Here is an 18,462-nt window from a genome sequence, read left to right as displayed (position 1 = left end):
TTATTGGCTGCTGGTGTCATGATTTTGTCTAAGGAAAATTATAATTCAATTGGATGAGATTTTGGTCTACTTGTTTTGTCCGTTTGTTTCTTATCTTAGTAATTAATGTTAATCTCAATTCCGACTTTATCATCTCTTTTGCCAGAACCTTCCATATTTTTTGTATATAATAATAATTGAATTATGATTACTAATTATAATAAATTTCAAATTAATTTTACCATAAGTAAAATAAATCTATGTATGTATAATGAAATAATCGCAGACAAGGACGGGTTTGAAAAATTGAGAGAGTGACTAAGCTTTCTACCATCTTAAAAGATTAAACAAGAACAACAACAGTGACATCCATGTGGGGAAACGGGCGATGCTGCTCTCGTTAGCCATGGAAAAAAGAACAAAATTACAAGTGTCATCCATCTTCCTTAATTAAAATGGATACACTCATCATCATACTCCTAATTTCTTATTGCTTTGATTGTGACACGTCCTTTTCTAAAATGTTAGGCAAATCCTTCCTTTTTTTTTTCTTTTTTGAAAAGATAAAATCTAAGCAAAGTTGTCGATAAGGTGAGTGGAAATCAGAATAGTAATTATTTAGGTAGCAAGTTACCCACTTGCTTTTCGCATATGATTCAATCATCTTTGTAAAAGCTTCTTCCCCAACAAGCCGAGATGATTAAGCGAATTCTCTGCAATTATTCCAGCATTAGTGGTCAGATTGTTAATATTCGCTCAGTACTATGTCTTGCTTTAAATTTCCTTCCATCTCTTTGCAATGGCATAAAAAATATTAACCCCTACTTTTGGTGAGGTTACACTCGAGATGAAAGAAAATTACACTTTGTGAGGTGGAATACCATGTGTGAGCCGCAAAACAAGGCTAGAACCCCTTTCTCAAGCTATCTGTCACCTTGAAGATTACTTAGCTGCACAAGAACCATCTCCATCATCTGCTAGTCAGACTGTGCTTTGGTCCCCTTGATTCTGGTTTCATAAATATAAATCTTGATGCAGGGGTGAATAAAATTTCCAAAACGGGAGCGGTGGCAGCTATAGCTCGAGATTTCGAGGTAACCCTTTAGCATGGAGCTATAGGAAAATTTCTGCTATTCCAGATCCATTAATTTTGGAGTCTGACGCTTGTCGCGAGACGATCATACTTGAAACGTCTCATGGTTTCTCCAAGGAAACTCTCAGTTGACGTTTCAAGTAGTCCAAGGAGCTAATACAGTATCATCCTTTGAAGGAATCATAAATGACATTCATTCTATCAACTTCAATTTTGTCCACAGATCAGGAAATGATGCAGCTCACTTTTTAGCATCTAAAACCTTACACGATCCTTCTTTCCTCTGTAACCAAGCAGCTCGATTGCCCATTGTAATATCAATGAACTTGTCTGAATTTCTAAGTGTGATTATATATAAATCTTACATTATTAAAATGAAAATTATAAATAAGAGAGTGTCAGTTTTTTCCAACAAGTTATTTACATAAATCTCAATAGCAACATTTATTATTTTTAATATTATAGCTAAACACTAGAAAGTAAATTACAATTAAGCAAATAGCCAGGAATGCAGCCAGAGAAGGCAGCACTATTAACATGCATAAATTTTCTAAAAACAAGGAATACGAAGTACAAATTCAAGGTTTTCTCGTCACAATAAACATTGATAGATATGTAAAACACCAATCATTTATTGGTATTCTATTCGCTGTTAGGCATCACCATTCATAAGGCACGACAGAGAATGTCTCCGACAGTCCAAAAGGATTTACAATAGTATGACCACCAGACGCAGAGCCATGCTCTCCTCCATAGACTACCACACGCAGAGCCATGCTCTCCTCCATAGACCACCAACACCTCTCCACTTTCTATCATTACAATCCTATGGGGGGAATGCTACCATTCATAACTTAAAAAAAGAGTTCAGCACAACTAAATGGATGGTAATGGAGCTGAGATACCCAAATCAACAACTTATGCACAAGGCAACTCTGCTTCTGCGATTCTCTCACTTCTCTCCGTCTTCAGAACTCTGTTTGTGCTCTAAATCATTCGAGAGTTTCGACGAGCAGATGGGCTTGGTGCAGTTCTTGAACTAATACTTGCTGTTCTTAGCAGTCTACGGAATTCTGATAGGCTTATTTTACCATCTTTATCAATATCGGCTTCCTCAAGAAGTGGGTCAATGGATCCTTTTAAGCCCGTGTGCTACAAGGCAATAAAGCAAAATCAGTTTGAAAGCAATTAGACCAAAGCAATAAAGATGAAATCACATCGAGTAACCTAGCCTTGCCCTTAGACAAAGTACAGACAACCTCCCCGGTACCAAACTCCCGTGTGATCTAGGTTTTGATTACAAAAACACTTGCACGATTGCCATGTTACTCAAACATGAGAAGGGGTCTTTCACATGGATATAAATGCATAGCAATAATTGTGATTCCACATGCCAAAACTAAATGAAGCAACTCCAACAATCCCTGGAAATTTTTTCTAATCTGATACATGTAAAAGATGCTTATCAATAATTTCTTCAATTACAGCTACCGTTGAGTTCAAAACCCATGTTAATTATTGAACCCTGAAAGAACTGCATAGCGACTGCTTCATGCCAACCAAGATCAGTTGCTTAAACCAAAAAAATGAAGTCCTAGAGCAATCAGTCAGACATCATCTGCCCAATATCCTTGTTCTTTCTCCATTCTTATTTCGAAGCTTTGAAAGGTGTAGAATTATGATAGCATAAGTACAGTGTAAGGAAATACTAACCATTCTTAGTTCTTCTGGTGTTATATAACCATCTTTATCAATATCAAATTTCTCAAAAGCAGTTTGTGAACGCAGATGCCACTTTTCTGAATTGTGTTCCTCTAGTTGATGCACATGTAGGGCAGCAGCAACAAACTCAGAGAAATCAACAAGTCCATCCGTGTTGCTGTCAATCTGCATTAAACAGATATAGACCCTTCATTAGGTTCCAGTTGCAACAAAGCAGTGTTCATAGGCAATGTAAAACAAGGCTGAGGTAATATTTATTTCACTGGAAATTCTATAGTAGCTAAACCCCTTCGTATGGAAGTGTCACAAAGTTTGGAGGGTTATACCCCAATCTGTTAAATTAATAGCAACCATTTTTCTTATTATAAGGAAGAAGAAGAAAAGAAGGAAAAAAGAAAGAAAGGAATAATCATATAAAGAATCATCATCATTATCTTTATCTGTACGACCCATGAATCTTACAGTACTTGTTTCAAGCAGAAAACATAAGAATGGCCAATGCATCGAAAGTAAGGATAGCATCTTGAACAAGTTGAAAGATAATATCCCCTCCATTATCTGTAGACAAAATGTTCTTCCTAGACAACAAAGCATAAATCATGCTCACCGCTTGAAGAATCTCCAGGACACGGGAGTCTTTCATCTTCCAAGGAAGGTCTTTAGCAAGTGCCTGCATTAAAATCATCCTAGTTAAAATTATTTAAAAAAAAACTGTATAAGAGGAAATACTCTTAATCAAACAATAGAATGCACGACATGAAATTCTGGATAAAGATATCACCCTAGAGATATCAAAGGACTAACAGGGAAAAGAAAAATACCTGTCTCATCTCTTCAAGACTAATAGAACCATTTTTATCAACGTCAATGGCATCAAACTGATCCCGAAGATCAGCCAGCTCTGCATCATCAAGTGTGCTAGCCAATGCCTGCAAGGCATCAATTATTCGTAAAAAATCATACATAAACAAGTAGTCACTTGACCTAGAATAATCCAACAGTAAATATATCTGTTTTACCCTTAAAGCAAACTGTTTTAAACGGCTGTACTTCACAAATTGTCGCATATTATTCAGAACAGATATGTCAATTGGAATTTCAGATGCATCTCCTCCTTCTCTGACCCATGGATGTGCTGCAAAAAGGAACAGCCTTTAGAGCCAAAAATATATTTGTAATACATCATAATTTATCAGCATTTATTTCTTTCCCTAGTAAGCGCTTTGAACACATACATAGGGCCTGAGCGGCGGTAAGTCTGACCCGAGGATCTTTGACCAGTAACTTCTTTACAAAATCTTTGGCACTATTACTTATGCTTGGCCATGGTTTGCGACGAAAATCAGGTTTATTCCTCAAGACCTGCAAACTTTAGACATCAGTATCTCAAGATATTAATTATTAATTACAAAAATAAAACATGGTACCATGCTTATCCAATCAAGTAGAAATTGGAAACGTCACAAGAAACATAAACAATTAAGTTCATATAAATATCACCAAACATATTATACTTAAGACATCAGTTTTCTGAATTTAAAATGACATTAACCCTAACCCATGAATATAATTATTCAGAGAACATATAAAGCTGCAAAAATAAAAAATTGAAACTGTCTAATCTTTTCTTCAAATACACAAACTGAGAACTGGAGCACAAATGATTACAGCATTTGCAGGACAAAGGTCTTATAAAAAGGTTGCTTAGGGCAACATAATCTGGAAATATCAATAAAACAAATCTAATTTTGTAATAAAAAACATCATAATGTAAGTTTGCAGAGACATGCCAGCAGGAAAGAAAAATGGCAAAAAAAAAAAAGAAGTAGAAACAAGTATCTTAAGATTGTACTACACCTCCTTAAATATACCATCCTCAGTTTTATCCCAAAAAGGGCGCCTCCCACATAGCAAAATGTATGTAATCACACCAATACTCCAGACATCTGATTCAGGTCCAGACCTGCGTTTTAACACTTCAGGGGCAACATAGTAGGCACTACCAACAATGTCCTGAAATTTCTTGCCTGCACCAATTTTGTCAGTGTGAGAATGGTTTCAGCAGTTCTTGAAGGAATGGTCTGAAATGTTAATCACAGTTGGCATGAGAGAGTTGTAAATGTCTATATGCATGTATCTGTATATGTGTATGTCTCAACTCTCAAGTATATAAATGAAAATATCTATACACTACCCATGTCTAAGAAAGAACAAACTGTTACTGGAGATATAAATAGTTAGTCAGCAGATCACACAAAGCCACAACTCACCTGGTTTAATGAAGTCGGACAGGCCAAAATCTGTGGCCTTCAGAGGTGAGTTCTCCTTGCTTGACTTCAGAAGAAAGTTCTACAAGCAAGAAAAATATGCCACCGTTATCAGTAAGCATGACTATAAATAATTATATACTCCATGAATGACATCCACATTAATAAACTCTTAATACCTCTGGTTTCATGTCACGGTGTACCAAACCATGTAAATGACACTCAGCTGCAACTTTGAGCATCTGTCGTACAATTACTGCTGCATCTTTCTCTGTATAACGACTATCCTTTCTGAATGAATAAAATCAAACATGAGTATATGAAATATTGTGCAGAACAAATTAATACGCCATTTTTTTAACACAAATTTAACACACCAAAATGGCACAAAGCCAGCAAAAAACAATAAATTTTCAGAAATGAAGACTCTTACTTCGCCAATATGCGGTCCAGCAATTCGCCACCCTCACATAACCTAATAAAAGGCAGAGTAAAGAAACCATAAAGTTAAAAAGTGATGGTAAAATACAAAAGATCATAATAAATGGAGACTAGTATTTCCTGTGCTGTGGACAAAGCACAAATGGAAGGATATGCATTTATGGAAAACTTCATTAAAAAAATTGATGCATAGTCGAAACAGAACTTATAACCGTAAGACTTACTCCATTACTATATATACATAAGAATCATCCTCAAATGCATCATAAAACTGAACAACATTCTCATGGCCAGCAAGTTCCTGCAATATCTTGACCTCCCTCTTAACATCCTCAACAGCAATAGGAAGAACCATCTAGCATCAAAGCCAAGGATTAGCTTTAAGATAGCACCAAAAAGCACCTTCCGAATGACACATACTTAGAAAGGTAACATTTCTTTAAAAACTAAAACCCATGACGATTTGACACTAATTCCCTCTATGCTTTCAAGCCTTAATTGGTGGCAAGATTAGTCTAGTCTCTCAGGCCATACTCAAAAATGGGTAGATAACTACTTATTGCCTAATTGGAGACGGAATAAAACATTCACTACAGTATTAAAAAGAGGTGCTAAAGAACATAACTAGAATTTTTCATGGACAAACTTGAAAAGGAAAACTTTAGTAAAGATGGGATATAGAAGAGTCAGGATATCCTTTCTCAACAAAAAGTTGTTCTTCTCTTTTGATGAGGGCAAAAGAAAATGAACACTAGCTCTGTTTCAGAAACTGATCATTACACAATATATACTGACAATTTAACCTCATTGAAAAATATATGACAAGGAAATTCTTGAAATTAAAGTCCATAGTTAAGAAGAAGAAGAAAGTTTTAACTGGTTAAAGCTCATATGCAGCAAAGCGAAGCTACTGATCAATCCAAACAAAATTCACAGTGATCATTTGATAATTCAAACATCGAATGAGTTAAGCCCACAGCCAACTCACTTAATTGGATAATATTAAAATACCGATTAGCTCAATGATAATGAAAACAGATGTTGTCAGAGATGCAACTGTTTGTAAAGCATTGAACGTAAGAATATATGGAAAAAAGTGGCATGGAAACCCGACAAGGAAACATCAATCTTCAGATCAATAGTAAAAGAAGACAGTAAAATCCACTTGATACAAGCTCAATTTTCAAGCAAAAAGGGGTCATATTATAATTGCAACTAAAGAAAATGGGAATATACCGACAAGCAAAGCAAATATCCTTCAATGACCTTATGCTCAATATCCATTATTCATAAATCAAATCCATAACCAGAATCGCTAGCATCCAAAACATCATTAACAATAGCAATCAAAAAAATAATTCCTTTAGATTTCACTTACTCCCCATTAACCAGAAAACAGCTACATTAAATTGAAATCCCAGTTCGTTTACAACAGAGACATAAACGAATCTAAAACGCCACAACTTACCGAGATTCATCAATAGCCACTTTAGGTCAAAAAAACCCCCCAAAAAAAAAAAGGATTGACAAACAAAAATAACCGATTGACCAAAATAATCACAAACACGAAAGAGAAGGAATACCTTATTTTTATCAATCCTTTTGACTGCGACACGATCTCCGTTAGCTTTATCAGTGGCAACATAGGTGTACCCAAATTGGCCATGGCCCAATAATTTTCCGATCACGTATCGCCTATCAAAATCCTTGGCATATCCAAAATCCGTTCGTTTACCACATGGGATCATCCCACTTTGTCGCCTGGAAGTCTGCTTTTCTTTAATCTTATGCTGCTGCTGCTGCTGCTGTGTTTGCAGTTGTCTACTCTTGCGAGTCTCATTGTTATTATTATCATTCTTTTGATTTGACGATTGTCTATTCGCGGTCGTTGATTGTGGGTTATTGGTGATTTCCTTGCGATGATAGTGGTGGCCAGCGGCGGCGGCACCGGTGCTATTGCTGTTAGAACCACTGATTTTGATGGTGGAGAAGCAGGCACCCATTTTGATTCTAACGATTATTAGCAAACCTTCATTAAATGATTTGGAGAAACATACATGAGAAATGTCAAAAGCAAGTCGCTCATAATATTTGTATGAATATCTGATTCACAAGAGGATGGATGAAAGGATCTTTGGAGGGGAAGAGAAGGAGAAGATGGGAGGAAGAAGAGAAGAAAGAGAGAGGTGGTGATAGGTGGTCAAAAATAAGACTTTCTTCTCCTTTTTCTTTTATTTTCTTTACGCCTGAATTTTTAACATTATTATTTCTGTATAATTTTAAGTTTATTTTTATTTATTATATAATCAAATGTTTTTTAATTTCAATCTTAGTGAAAATATTTTTTTAAAATATATTTTTCTATCATGTTCATTTATCTTTTTTAAATTGAGTTCATTATTTTTTAAATTTATATTAAAATTTCATGATTTTACTTAATTTTTATTATAGTATTTTCCATTTTAATATTTTTTTATAAATTTAAAACTTTCTCCGATTAATTTATCCCAGCTAAATATACTAAGACTAAAATTTTAGTTTTTAATTAGAAGTAAATTAAATATGGCCATATTTTTAACGTGTTTCTTATATTTAATCACTATAAAAGTTTATAAAAAGCTTCAAAATGTTTTTTATTTGCCCCTTTAAACAAAAAACATATTATTCATATTTTAGAAATTTAAAAATTTATTATTATTATTATTATTCCAATTAAAAATATTCAAATAGTGAGCTAACATAAATAAATGTTATGTCTATCATGGATACCTTAAATCTAGCTTGTGGCTACCAATCAAAAACATTTATATAAATTTATAATGTATTTTATTTTTTAAATTAAACTTAAATAATAAAAAATAACTTATTTTATTTAAAAAATATTTTCTATAGAACTTTAACGTGTTTTCAATAGAATAGAATATGAGTAAATTAAGTATTCATATAAAGTTACCGTTAGTGAATATAATTTAATAAATTCGCATTATACATATAAATACAGAATCTCCTATTCACTAATTGAATTTTTATAAAATTTAATAAACAACTCTATTTTTTTACAGTATAAAAGTAAATGTGCATTATAAATAAAAATATATATTATATTTTAATTTAAAATTCAAAATAATTTATTAAATTTATTTATTTTATCAATTTATTGATTTAACTATCGGAATGACTATTTTAGTATTAATTATTTTAATTTTTTTTAAATCGATTAATTATAATTTAATTTTATTTCTAGTCATATCAATATATTATTTATTTTATATATATATATATAAATAAATATATAAAAGCTATTTAAATTGAAGATATACATTTCTTAGTTTTTGAAATGAACGGTATTTTTTTTACATATATTTATTATAAATTTAAAATATATATGAATTCAAAATACAAAATTATAGTAGATCTATTGTATTCATATTATGTATTGAGTAAATATATTTAATTTAAATAAAAAATTTTTTAGTATATAATAAATAAGGCTAGAAATAAGTAATAAAAAAATAAATTTAAATATTAAATTTATTAAAAGATGGAATATTTTATATCACCTTTTTGTCTGATTAAAAAATAGCTATTGATATCAAATTAACAAATAAATTCACGAGACAATTCCCCTCTTTATTTCACACGTGACAAATATATATGTATATATTCAAAAAAAGTTTCTAAAAATCTATTTCTCAAAAGTAATTTTCAGCTTAGATAAGAAATTATGTATTTGTGTTGAATTAGGACACACTGGTACATTCCTCCAAGTCGTGCATGCTAAACGACAACGTCAAACTTACACAACAAAGACTTTGACTTTGACTTTGTCAATATATATATAATATAATAATTTTAAAAAGACTTAACAATTAAAGAAATCTTAAAAATTACATGTTTTATATCTTATAATTTTTATCTATTGAGCCTAGACTTTTTATTATCATTAAAAATAATTTCACACATATGAACATTCAAAATAAACATTTATATTAATTGGTAATTGATATAATTGTATAGATTTCATTTTCCCTTGTTAAATGGAATATAATTATTATTAGGACAGAGTCAACAAAATTAAAAATACAACGTCTATAATTTTTTAAAATACAACAAAATTAAAAATTTAAATTTATTTAAATACACTTACGATATATTTATATTTTAAATAATATTTCAGATTTTCATTGAAATTGCGAGTCATTTTCCTTATCTTTTTCCACCGAAGAGGGCCGCCACTACTTTGGACATGTATAGTTAAATATGGGAAATTATTAGGTATTCACGATTGAGGTAATATATTAATTCAATAATATTTAAATAAATAATTTAAATTTTAATAAATTTAAATTAAATTTTCATTTAAAAAAATAAATTTAAATTTAATTTAATTTCTTATATAAACATAATTTTTAATAATGTTATTAATTTAATAAGTAATTTTTACTTTTTTAATTTCATATTTTAATACTATTAATTTAATACATTATTTTACTACGGTTGAGAAAATACACCGACAAACACAGGATAATTTCCCATCATTAGGTCGAGTGGAATCGACATGCACACACGGCAATGTTTTATTTTCAAAATCGCACGAGGTTTTATCAAAATCACAGCGCCGATTTTGCTTGCAATTTATAGCCACTATAGCGAATGCGGCCATTGAAGTTAGAGCTTGCAAAGATTATCTTATTGATTTATTGGATAAAAATTGTCTCTACGTTTTTCTTAATTAATATTAATGTTAAAAAAATAAATATTAAATAACAAAACTAAATTTTATTTGTCATAATACTCGAAAAATTTTACAATAAATTATTTATAAATTTTAATTTAAACTTTATTATTTTTTTTTATATATGATATAGTAAATATTTATTGCAAATGAACTCAAGATAATATAATAAATATCTTTTATATTTATTATTTACAATATTTTTTATTAAATATTTATATTCAATTGGAAATTTTATAATTTATATCTTTATTAAAATTTAATATATTTATTTTATAAACTAATAATTGTATAGTTTATGACAATCGCCATTTTCAACGACCGAAACGTGCTTCTACCTAATCTTCACATTCCCTTTCATTGTATCAACATCCCTGGTTTTTTATTACTTTATTTTAATTAAAAAAACATAATTTATATATTTATTTATAAATTTCGTACAACTAATATTCTATTCTTTATAGAGTAATTATTTATTTAAATTAACGCAAGAATAATAATTTTCTTAAAAATAAGCATATACAAATTTAATTTTTAAAAATTAAAATAACAAATATTATTTAAACAAACAATAATGGTGTTATGTACATTCACTATAAAAAAAAATCATAATTTTACTTATTTTATTAATTTAAAAATATTACTCTTACTATATAAATTTGAAGTGCATTTTTCGTTAGTCCAATATGTACAATTTTTTTCTAAAAAGTAAATGTCATTTTATGTGCAAAAGATTGAATTAAAGTAAGAAATTAAGAATTATTTACTTTCAGAATAAAAGAAAGGAAAAGGTGTTGTATAACAAAACATAATCCCTTGGTTGGGATGATTCATTTTTGTAAAAAATAAATTTAAATAAATTATTACAAAATTATATAAAAATTCAATTTTTTTTGAAATAAAATAAAATTTTTTAAAAAATTATTAAAAAAAATAAATTATTATAAAATGAAGACTTATATGAAAAGTTAAAAAGATGATAAATATATACGATTTAATAAATCTAAAATTTCTATCCAATCATTTATATTTATTATTTTTATTTCATGTTTCTCGCTGAATTATATTTTTCGATTAAAATAATCAATAATCAACTCATATTTTCCTGATTCAATGAAAAAAGTTTTTCAAAATAATCACATATTAAATTGATAAGACCAAAATCCCAAAAATGCTAACTGCCAATATCATCTTTCAGTTGGTGAAAATTATTTTTCTTTTGATGAACCAAAACTATAATATGAAAATAGCGACAATTCTAGTCACCAAACTGAAGTCAATGCTGTTTAGCTCTCTAACGCCAATACATGTCCTATTGAAGAAGAATCGTCTGCTAAGCTACTAAAGCAGTTTGGTACAATTGAACAGAAGTTGCATCTGTCCGAAATTTATACCTAGCCATCTGATCTTTCCTAAGCTTTTCTCCTTAAATTCTGCTCTCTTCTTCTTCCCCAATCATGCAGTTGACCAGCACAAATAGAGATTTGTTCTGATATACCTTTACCGTGACCTTCCTGTTCCTGCCAGGATTGCAAGACTACTTCAGAAAGGGAATCTTCTTTGAGCCAAGCATTCTCAAGCGAAAGGGCCAAGCAATGTAACCCCCAAAGCTAACAACAAACCAGCATGATCACTATTAGTGGTTTCAATATTATGCATCCTTGCATTTTCAAAACTTTGAAATTATGTTCGATTTAAAAACAAATTGAATCGAATAAATTAAAAATTAAAATTTTGGTATTTATGAAAATCAAACCAAATCGATTTTAATTAAAAATCAAATTAATTTGATTTAATTCAGTTCAGTTCGATTTAAATTTTTAATTATTATTATTTTTTTATACTTTATTTTTAATATTTTAAAATTTAATTAAAATATTTAAATTTTAATATGATATTATTAAAAATAATATACTATTATCACTAATTAATTCGGTTCAGTTTTTTTAATTTTTTTATCAAAATCAAACCGAATTCAAATAATTAAAATTTTTAAAATTAAAAATTAAATCGAATCCAAAAGAATAAAAAATTAAACTGACCTGTTAAATTAATTTAATTCGATTAATTTTTTCAATTTAAATAGAAAAATGCTACCTAATTGAAACCACCAAAAGCCGGCCAAAGCCATTAACTCCAAACACTCACGAACCCATTTTTCTATATCTCCACCTCTTTCCCATGTAAAACGGTTTTCAGCATAATCCACATCCATCAATCCACAATCCTCCACAGTCTGCCGAAAACAATCAATCAAGTATTTTGGTCGAGCACTACAACCCTTTTTTTTCACTATAATATAATTTATCATTAAAATCTCTAGCTATTAACCACGATAAAATGATCAAACTAATTTGTTATTACAAATTTACCATTTTCAAATGTTTTCAATATGGAATATATTTTCAAAATCAAGAGGTTTATATTTTATTTATTTATGTTATTGAGTTATTATTAAAAAAATGGAAAGGCAATACCTAATAGCACCCAATATTAGGTGTGTGTCTATATATATTAACATTTTAAAATTTATTAATCGATTCCTATGATAAATTTTGGGGTGGCATCTATTAACATATATACTAAGCTATTCAGTAGGTACTTTTTGCTGAATTTATTTATCACTAAATCCTTGCGTTTGATATTTTCTTAATAGAGATTTCGACTGATTATATATTTAATTAAAGTAGACGGAAAGAGGAAACCCAACTGCCATCCATTTTCTGTCTATTTCAATTTCTCTAGTTTCAAATGTATGGGCCTGAAGAGCAGACATTAATAAAATCCAACACAACCCAATCCAAGTTATGGATTTCTACAATTTTTTTTTTATCGAAGGATCTTTTGTAGTTAATCATAATTATAATTTAAATTAAAAAATTTACAGTTTTAGATATGATTTTATTTTATGCTATTATTCTGGGGAGTGGAGAGTAACTCAATTTGATCCGTGGCTTTGGCCCTACTTGACTATTAACAATATTAATAATTTTACAGGAGTCTAAAATGACCTTTTGCTAATTTTATAATTTTTGAAACATATACAAAACACAGAACTTGTGAGGTAATGGCAAAATCTTATTATTCTATAAATAGATAGCATATTAAGGGTCGAAATGCAGAGGTAAGCCACATCGCCTCACCCAAATACAGTGTTCATCAAATAAAACATACCCCACAAGTAACAACAAACATAAAAATTAACAAACATGGTGCTATATATCATAATAGCTATTTCAAGCAAAGATATCCTCTATAGGTTTGCCCTCCAATTTGGATTTCTCAACGTCCTTTATTGCAGCTGCCTTCTCCTTAGCCAATTTCTTAAGCCTGGCTAGCTCTAGGTCCTTGCTCATCTTCCTCCTATACATCTCTGCAAATGTAATTGGCTCCTCCATCACTGGCTTTACTCCTTCTTCAATCTTCAGAGGATAAACAGTTGCTTCTGGTGCTGGGTTCTGGAATGTGGCTATGGATAACCTGCTGCTATTTGAGTTCACCACTGCTTGGTGGTCTGCATTTCTGAATCTCCCATTGCTTAGGTACTGCATCACAGTCCAATGGATCAAATTAGGCAATTGTGGACCAGAACATTACACGTAGCAATACCATGAAACGCTCATTTCTTTTTTGACTTCATCATGCAATTAGGGAGAGAGAGGAAAGTAAAATGGACATAATTGGTGGTACTTACATGACCATGGTCTCCAAGATTGACGACAAAGGCACCTTCCACAGGCTGAACAGTGATCCAAGTCTTTCCATCATCTCTGGTAGCCTGGAGACCACCCACCTGATCCTGGAGCAAGAGGGTGATGGTTCCTGGATCAGTGTGGCGTTTAAGTCCGAGAGTGAGGTCAGGTTGGGGACATTTTGGGTAGAAGTTGACTACAACTTTCTGATCCATGTCCACACATGCGTTAGTCAAGGCTTCTGTTTCTAACCCCATGGCTTCTGATAATACTCCAAGGAGCTTGCAAGCAAGTCCCATCAGCTTTTCACTGTACTCCTCGGTCACTGCTCTCCATCCCTCCGGCTTGTCAGGCCACCTTGAGTAGTCTCTGGTGCGAAGTGGGTATGAGAAATATGTCACTATTTCACGCCAATCTTGAACTGCCTCTCCCTGCATAAAACAAAATGCTTCATATTTGTCTTTTTTTTCCTCTTCTGAAAAGCATTTGGATAAATTGAAAATGTCCATATATTGTAATTTAAGCACAACACGTATTTAAAAAATGTTCATATTTCATTATTTTAAACACTGCAGTTGAAATGGCCCTTGCATTATTATTATTGTCATAGTGGTCCTGAAACATTTAAAATTGATGGAGCAACACAACTACTTACCTCTTTGTATTCATGTGGGGAGTGGGTCTCCATTCCAAATTTTTTTTTTCTGTCTAATGTTTATTGAGATTAAAATATGGTTCAAGGCCCCACAAGTAAGATTTTGATTTGTTTTTTTCATATAAAACATCAATAAAATATGGTTCAAGGCCCCACAAGTAAGATTTTGATTTGTTTTTTTCATATAAAACATCAATTTAACTAAATAATTACATTGTAAGAATAATATTTAAACTCTTAAAATTCGAAACTATGTTACTGTTTAAGAACAGAGGAATGAAAAAAATTTAAAAAGAACTCTTATGAGCAAATACTTAAAATTTTCTTTATAGGGAAATGCAAAATTTACCCATATTGTGAATTCACAATTTTTACTCGAAATATATATGTTTACTCAAGAAACAATATAAATGATACTGTTTTTTTTTTTCCAATATACTATAAATCAAGGTTTAAATAAAAATTGAAATCCATATATAATTAATTTGTCGTTGGAAAATTATCTATGCAGGCATCTTCCTGTCAAACTCAAAACCATAGCATGCACAACGCTTTTCCGGTAAAAACGACAAACGTTTAGGATCATGTATACGTGTTATTTAACCCATTTGGCAGGATACTTTACAGTAGCTACCTTCAATAGGAAAAAAATATATAAATAGTAATAAAATTTTCACTTCTCACAAACATTTAATTTTTTTATTTTTTATTCTTGGTTTTCGCTTTAACATTTTGTCACCGACATTTTTTGTCAGATAATAAATGAAAAGCTACAAAAAATTTAAAATAATGCTTTTAAAAATGCAAATTATAAGATAAGAAACTCAAAATTAAGGAATGATGTATAAATTAATAATTTTGCAGGCTAAAGGCTACGGGAGACCATAAACACAATAAAAGAAAATGTTTACCTGCAGATGGCTAGAGACGATGAAGCCGCCCTTCTTTCCGCCGGACATGTCAAAACGAAGCTTCTCCTCCGGCGGCAAGGCAAAAAATCCCTTAGCAAGACGAGTCATCTCAGATATAAGTTTAGCATCAACACCATGATCAATCACCTGAAAAATCCCCCAATCTTCACATGCATCAACAATTTTCTTGCATATCGCAGCTCTCTTCCCACCAACATCATCAATCCCAGCCAATGAAATCACAGGAATTTCGTTGCTGAATTGATTGTATGCAACTTTTGGACGCTCATCCTCGTCTCGGACGAAGCTTTCCTGCAGGATTTTCTCCTCTGCGAGGGCCGTAAGTGTGGAAGGAGCCATTGAATGAAGAGAATGTGTTTGTTTTTGGGTGTCTGAAGAATTATGAGTTTAGGTGGAAGGGAGGGTGTATATATATATATGGGGAGGAAATTGGATACAGCGTGTTAGCTGGGGAGAGTGGGGGAAAGTGTGGCAATTTGCCTAACTACCCCCTTGAGCTCGTGATATGAGTCCTTCCTTTTATCTACCACTCTATCTCTCTACAGGGCGTTGGCGTGTATAGCTAATAAACATAATTTTATTTTTATAATTTTTCATCTTTTAAAATATTTTAAGTAAAATAATAATATATTAATATTAAAAATTAACCAACAAGAGAATTCTTGTTAGCTTAATATTTAATTATTATAATTAAAAATATAAATAAATAAATAAAATATTCATAAAAATTAAAATATTTAAATCTAAACTTTATTCCTATTAAAAATATTTCAATTTATTTTAAATTCAATTAAAATTAATATAAATTACCTAAATCTAATTATTATTATTCGAATAAAATTTAATTCGATTTAGTCTCATATATATATATATTAATTAATAATTTATATAAAAAATATTTTTTATCAATAATTTTTATTTAAAATTTTAATATTTTTAAAAAATTTAAATTAAAACATATAAATTTTTTTTAAAATATTATTACAAAAATATATAAATTTATATTAAATTAATTATTTATAAAAATAACTATTCGAATCCGTCACGTTGTATTATAATTTAATTAGATTGAATATTTAAAAATATCTTATTTGATATCCTTTTTAATTATAATTAATTTAATGAATTTTTAGAGTATATATATGGACATAAGAAAAAAAAGGCATTTGTTGCAGAAATTAAAGTCTAAAATTAATGAGCTTGTGGGTCATAGTATCAGAGATTCTTATGAAAGCTACTAGTTTTATTCCAATTAATATCACTTCTCCTTAGTTCTCAGACAATTAGCCAAATAATATCTTCTCCCACCCATGAAAATATTTTTTTTATATATTTTTTTAAATTATAAATTATTTTCCTTCTTAAATAATATTTATTAATTAGCTTCTTAATGTGTTATAACTACTAATAAGTTATACTTTTTTATACTTATTAAATAAAATAAATTAATAATTAAATAATATGATTATAGAATACATTAAAAAATACAATATAAATTTATTATTTTTAATTTTTTTTATTTATTTTTGATAAATATGGAGTATAAAATTACTTTCTCTCCTCTCATAATTTCCATTTGGAAAAAATATTATTTTAAAAAATTTAAAATAATTTATTTTTATATATTTTTTTATTAATTTTTAAATTATTTAATATTAATATGTGAGAAAAATATGATTAATATTTTAAATAATTTATTATAAAATTAAAAATATTAATTACTTCCATAATTTTTAATAAATAAATATTAAATCATAAATATTATAAGATATAGATAGTATAAGTTGAATATGCAATTATGAGAGCAATGAATATGAGATGTACAAAATACAAATGTATGGCGGTGATAGTTTAGGGGTGTAAATTTTACACGTATAAGTGGCAGCAGCAATTAATAAAGGAAAAGTTATTATTTAATTTTTATAATATAATTAATTTTTTTATTTTAAAAAATATATTAAATATTTTTAAAAATTTACCAATTATTTTTTTATTAAATATTTTATTATTTAATTTTTATAATTTTTTAAAAAATTTAATACTAAGACAATTATTTAATGTTTAATTAAAATTTAAATTGTCATTATCACATGAATTAGATATATTATCACTTTACCATCATATTCTAATAATTTAATATTGTCAAAATTAAAATTTATTTTAATAATCTTATATCAAAATTTTTATTTATTTTTTACTATTAATGTATATCCTAGAATTTAAGACCTTCATTTACTAATTCTAAATTATTTTAAATAATAAAAATTAATTTTTACTTTAAAATTGAAATACAATTATTAATAATTAAAAAACCAACACATTACCTAATAATTTTCTATTATCAAACTTATTTTTTACATTGTTTTCCAAAATTATTTAACATCTAATTTAAAATTTAAATTTAATTGTTAATAATTAAAAAACAATTATTATCTATTAAATTTATAATATTTAATTTATTGTTTTATATTATTTTAAAAATTATTTACTATTTAGATGTGTTCTTTTAATAATCTTATCTCAAAATTTAATTGTGAAAAAATTTTACTACCTCCAATAGAATAATTTAAGGATTATGCAGAAGTATAATTATTATTTATAATAATTTAGTTTAAAAATTAGTATTGCGAAATTTCTCAATTCAGCAAATCGACAAAACCAGCACTAAAAGCCTCTGCATAATTTCTAGAAAGACATCAATAAAGACTGATAATGTTACTTATGCTTTGATTTTGACGACTCCACTGCTACTCGCCACAGATTAAACCAACCTTCGCTTTTTCTTCTAAAATATTTTAAATTATTTACCAATATCAAGGCAGCATCTTTCTTAAAAATTATTTTGGGAGTTAAGTGGAGTCACGTGACTTTAGTCACCTAATTAATGCGGTCCTCCGACCAGTCCTTCACGTGCCTATCCAACTGGTCCTCCGACCAGTTAAAAAT

At 29.2% G+C, this 18,462-nt stretch overlaps 2 protein-coding genes across 2 annotated transcripts; both read right to left on the bottom strand.

The window, feature by feature from the left end:
* Positions 1 to 1,571: 1,571 nt before the first annotated feature.
* Positions 1,572 to 7,717, bottom strand: LOC110609327 (calcium-dependent protein kinase 28). Its single transcript, XM_021748832.2, has 12 exons — positions 7,086 to 7,717; positions 5,727 to 5,857; positions 5,495 to 5,536; positions 5,241 to 5,352; positions 5,065 to 5,143; positions 4,652 to 4,821; positions 4,030 to 4,156; positions 3,814 to 3,929; positions 3,616 to 3,723; positions 3,402 to 3,464; positions 2,786 to 2,959; positions 1,572 to 2,224 (listed from the first exon to the last, which is right to left on the bottom strand). Exons 1-12 carry the CDS (start codon positions 7,503 to 7,505, stop codon positions 2,060 to 2,062), a joined length of 1,707 nt encoding a protein of 568 aa, XP_021604524.1. The 5' UTR covers positions 7,506 to 7,717; the 3' UTR covers positions 1,572 to 2,059.
* A 5,577-nt stretch (positions 7,718 to 13,294) lies between these two features.
* LOC110609679 (naringenin,2-oxoglutarate 3-dioxygenase) lies at positions 13,295 to 16,003 on the bottom strand. The gene is made up of 3 exons (XM_021749445.1): positions 15,496 to 16,003; positions 13,932 to 14,360; positions 13,295 to 13,782 (listed from the first exon to the last, which is right to left on the bottom strand). The coding sequence occupies exons 1-3, from the start codon at positions 15,853 to 15,855 to the stop codon at positions 13,474 to 13,476; spliced, it is 1,098 nt and encodes a 365-aa protein (XP_021605137.1). The 5' UTR covers positions 15,856 to 16,003; the 3' UTR covers positions 13,295 to 13,473.
* Between the last annotated feature and the right edge of the window lie 2,459 nt (positions 16,004 to 18,462).

This window comes from Manihot esculenta, chromosome 2, assembly GCF_001659605.2.
Source record: "Manihot esculenta cultivar AM560-2 chromosome 2, M.esculenta_v8, whole genome shotgun sequence".
NCBI classification, from domain to species: Eukaryota; Viridiplantae; Streptophyta; class Magnoliopsida; order Malpighiales; family Euphorbiaceae; genus Manihot; species Manihot esculenta.
This window is presented reverse-complemented; position numbering and strand designations above follow the sequence as displayed.

Excerpts from the sequence above, each read along its gene's own strand:
- LOC110609327 (XM_021748832.2), bottom strand. The coding sequence starts at position 7,505 with ATGGGTGCCTGCTTCTCCACCATCAAAATCAGTGGTTCTAACAGCAAT. Across the intron at positions 5,353-5,494 it reads CTGGACCGCATATTGGCGAA|AAAGGATAGTCGTTATACAG; the intron begins GTAAGAGTCTTC and ends TTATTCATTCAG. Across the intron at positions 2,225-2,785 it reads CACCAGAAGAACTAAGAATG|CACACGGGCTTAAAAGGATC; the intron begins GTTAGTATTTCC and ends ATTGCCTTGTAG.
- LOC110609679 (XM_021749445.1), bottom strand. The coding sequence starts at position 15,855 with ATGGCTCCTTCCACACTTACGGCCCTCGCAGAGGAGAAAATCCTGCAG. Across the intron at positions 14,361-15,495 it reads TCGTCTCTAGCCATCTGCAG|GGAGAGGCAGTTCAAGATTG; the intron begins GTAAACATTTTC and ends TGTTTTATGCAG. Across the intron at positions 13,783-13,931 it reads ATCTTGGAGACCATGGTCAT|TACCTAAGCAATGGGAGATT; the intron begins GTAAGTACCACC and ends ACTGTGATGCAG.